Genomic DNA, 3,242 nt, shown 5'->3' on the forward strand with positions numbered 1-3,242 from the left:
CGTTGAGGAGCCCAAGGTCACAGAGCTGGGAAATGACAGAGCCAACACTCACACTGGAACCCTCTGTCTTCTCAGAAACTTGCTGAGATGGGAGACCGCCTTGCTTACCTTCTCTGGTGTGTGGAACCATGGGTGACGGGTAAGTACTTGTAGTGGATCTTAGGGGAGAAAAGCCAGAAGGGGTGAACAGTAACCTTCCTCATACGGACTGAAGGTGAACTGTTGTTTCTGGAAGGTTGACCTCCTGCCTGTCCTTGACTGTGTCATCCCTCAGAGCACTGATGGAGGAGGGGAGGGCTTCTAGTCCCTCCCCGTGAAAGCACTGAGTAGACCCTCCATCCTGGAGAAGGGATGGTGGAAGGAGGCAGGAAGGATAAGCCTGGTGGTGAAAGACAGCTGTAAGCTAGAGACATCCTCTCTGCTCCGGGAATGAGTGTCTGTGCTCCTTAACTGGGAATCACCTGTATGTCAGAGGTGCTTCTGGGAGAACATTAAGGCAAGGCGCCAAGGCAATCTCTGATATTCCCAAATCAGCCCTGCCTGTCCTCCTCTTGGGTCTACCCTGACCCTTTTCTTTTTTGCCTGGATAGACAGGACTCTGCTGTGGAGCATCCATACAGGAGGTGGAAGAGGGTTGAGATGCCATCTACCATCTCTCTTCCTCTCTGGTTCTCATTGCCTCCGTTTCTCCAGAAACACTATGGTTCTCCTGACACCAACACGGAGTCCTTGAAATAGAGCTCATGATACAGTAAGATGTTATGCAAAACCCCAAATGGACTATTTGCCCAGTGCAATCTCATTTTCTATATTGTAAAGTTTGGGACTCTTCATGGGTTCTTCAGGCAAGAATGCTGGAATGGGTTGCCATTTCCTCCTACAGGGGACCACGTTTTCTCAGGACTCTTCACTATGACCCTTCAGACTTGGGTGGCCCTGCATGACTGGCTCATAGCTTCCCTGAAGTATGAAGGCTCCTTCACCACTAAAAGGCTGTGATGCATGAGGAGGAGTTAGTGAAGGACAGAGGAGTCTGTCGTGCTCCAGTCCACAGGGTCGCAAAGAGTTGGACACAACATAGCGACTGAACATGAAGAACAAAGCATGGGCCAGGAAGAGGTTCCTCACCTGTGACAGACAGGAACAGGGGGTCACTGGGGTCTGACCATGAGTAGGGAGAGCGTGTGAAGGAGCCGTAGCACCTGTAGACCCCGCTGTGGGCTGGGGTCCCAGGACCCAGAGGGAACTCTGCCTGGAGGGCTCCACGGGGGCCCCACCCTACAGAGAGCAGCTGCCCAAGGTCCTCCGTCTCCTTGAGCAGATGGAACTGGTCAAAGGCACTCTCCGAGCTGCAGACCAACGTCACGTTCTCTTCTGACCTCACCAAAGGGCCCCCCTGGGCTGAGAGTGAGGGTTTCCTGGACCGACCTGGAAGGAAGACACCTTGATCTCAGAGCACAAAGTAACTCGAGTCCTAAATAGAGGACTAAAGCTGAAAGTGAGCAACAAGAGAGGCCCTGCAATGAGAAGCCTGCACACCACCAGGAGAGACAGCCCCACAGCAAGGGATACCCGGCACAGGGAAAAATAAGAAATAACTTTAAAAATGGAGTGTCATTTAAAATCCTCTTGAACAAATTAATACTTTTTAAAATGGATTGTCATTTAACGTCCACTTTTAAAGAAAGATTATACATCTCTATGAATAAGTGAATCACTCTGTTGTACAGCAGGAATTAACAACATCTTATAGCAACTAGACTTCAACAAACATAACTAAAAAATTAATTAAAAAAAACAAACGTGTGGTTCTCGTGAAATAAATGGAACTTACTAACTACTGCTGGGACCATCAGAAAACATGGCATTGACCCAGAAGAAGAGATTATGGAGTGGAAATTGCCAGAATCTCATTCGATCTTAGGCTGTCTCATTCTTGATGGCTTGTTCAGGGATGCCATGCCCACCCACAGGGGCTGGAAGGGATTCCTCAGGGACTCCTGGAGGGTTGGAGGGACCACTCCCTCCTCTTTGTGCAGAAGGATGCATTAAACTAAGAGCCTGAGCATCGTCAGGGTGTCGACCTCCATCTCGGTCACCCAGGGGCCGGACTGCAGGGCGTCTGGTACCACATGTGCTGCTGACAGAGGAAGGGAGCTCTGACATGAAAGCGGGAAACCAACCCCTTAACCAGCCATCGTTGGCTGCCTGAGCGGGGGACTGCCTGCGTCCCTGCTCTAGTACATTTTTCTCCATTGGTCGTTCTTTCACATTCTCGCTCCTTCGCTCTGTCACCGTCTGTGTCTTCCCCTTAGCACACGGCAGGGACTCTGTTCTCTTTTCCCTTCCGCTTACACATCTCCTCTCTCTCTGGTTTGTTCCCTCTTTCAAGTCTGTGAGTGTCTCTGCACGCCGGTCATTCTCTCCCGGTACTGACACTGGACTGGACACCAGATCTTCTGTGACACAGAGAGCAGAAGGGACTGGTCTGGCCACACTCACCTGTGATGATGATGTCCACGGGGTCGCTGGGAGCTGACCACACATAGGGGGAGTGTCTGAGAGAGCCATAGCATCTGTAGGTGCCCACATTCACTGAAGTCATGGGGCCAATGAAGAAGTCAGCTGGGACATGCCCACCAGTGAGTATCTGTCCATGTCTCTGGAAATGCCCTGGGCTATTTTCTTGGTGCAGGATAAACTCGTCAAACCACAGCAGTGAGTGACAGCGGAGGGTCACATTCTCTCCTGCACGCATGAGAGGGCTGGGGTGGGCTGAGATGGAGGGTTTTGTGAAGACACCTAGGAGCAAAGAGCTTGTGAGCTTCAGTGAGTCACCCCACCTCGGCGCTTCCCCTGACATCTGAAGGTGTGAAAACTGTGCCCGTGAACCATCAAAGCCAACTACCCTTCCTGTCTGTTCTGTTCCATTTTCTGTAGCCTTGTTCTCGGGCTCTGGCTCATGCTTTTCTGTTTCTCTTTGCTCAAGACCTCAGGCCTCCTCTGTGTTTATTCTAAGCTCTCTAACTGTTGCATCTGCTCTCAGCTTCAGGCATACATACTCAGACACTTCAGGCCTGTCCAACTCTGCAACCCCATGAACCATAGCCTGCCAGGCTCCTCTGCCCATAGGATTCTCCAGGCAAGAATACTGGAGTGGGTTGCCATGCTCTCAGCTTCATCCTGTCCCTAATATGTGTGGTGGGGAGCTGGGTGGTTCTGACGATGCATTCCCTGGCTCC

General features: G+C 51.2%; 1 protein-coding gene across 1 annotated transcript; it reads right to left on the reverse strand.

Moving 5' to 3' along the window:
- On the reverse strand, window positions 447-2,863 carry LOC108638096 (putative killer cell immunoglobulin-like receptor-like protein KIR3DX1). Its single transcript, XM_018063242.1, has 3 exons — window positions 2,503-2,863; window positions 1,035-1,428; window positions 447-480 (listed from the first exon to the last, which is right to left on the reverse strand). Exons 1-3 carry the CDS (start codon window positions 2,861-2,863, stop codon window positions 447-449), a joined length of 789 nt encoding a protein of 262 aa, XP_017918731.1.

Source organism: Capra hircus, chromosome 18 (assembly GCF_001704415.2).
Source record: "Capra hircus breed San Clemente chromosome 18, ASM170441v1, whole genome shotgun sequence".
In the NCBI taxonomy this organism is placed as follows: domain Eukaryota; kingdom Metazoa; phylum Chordata; class Mammalia; order Artiodactyla; family Bovidae; genus Capra; species Capra hircus.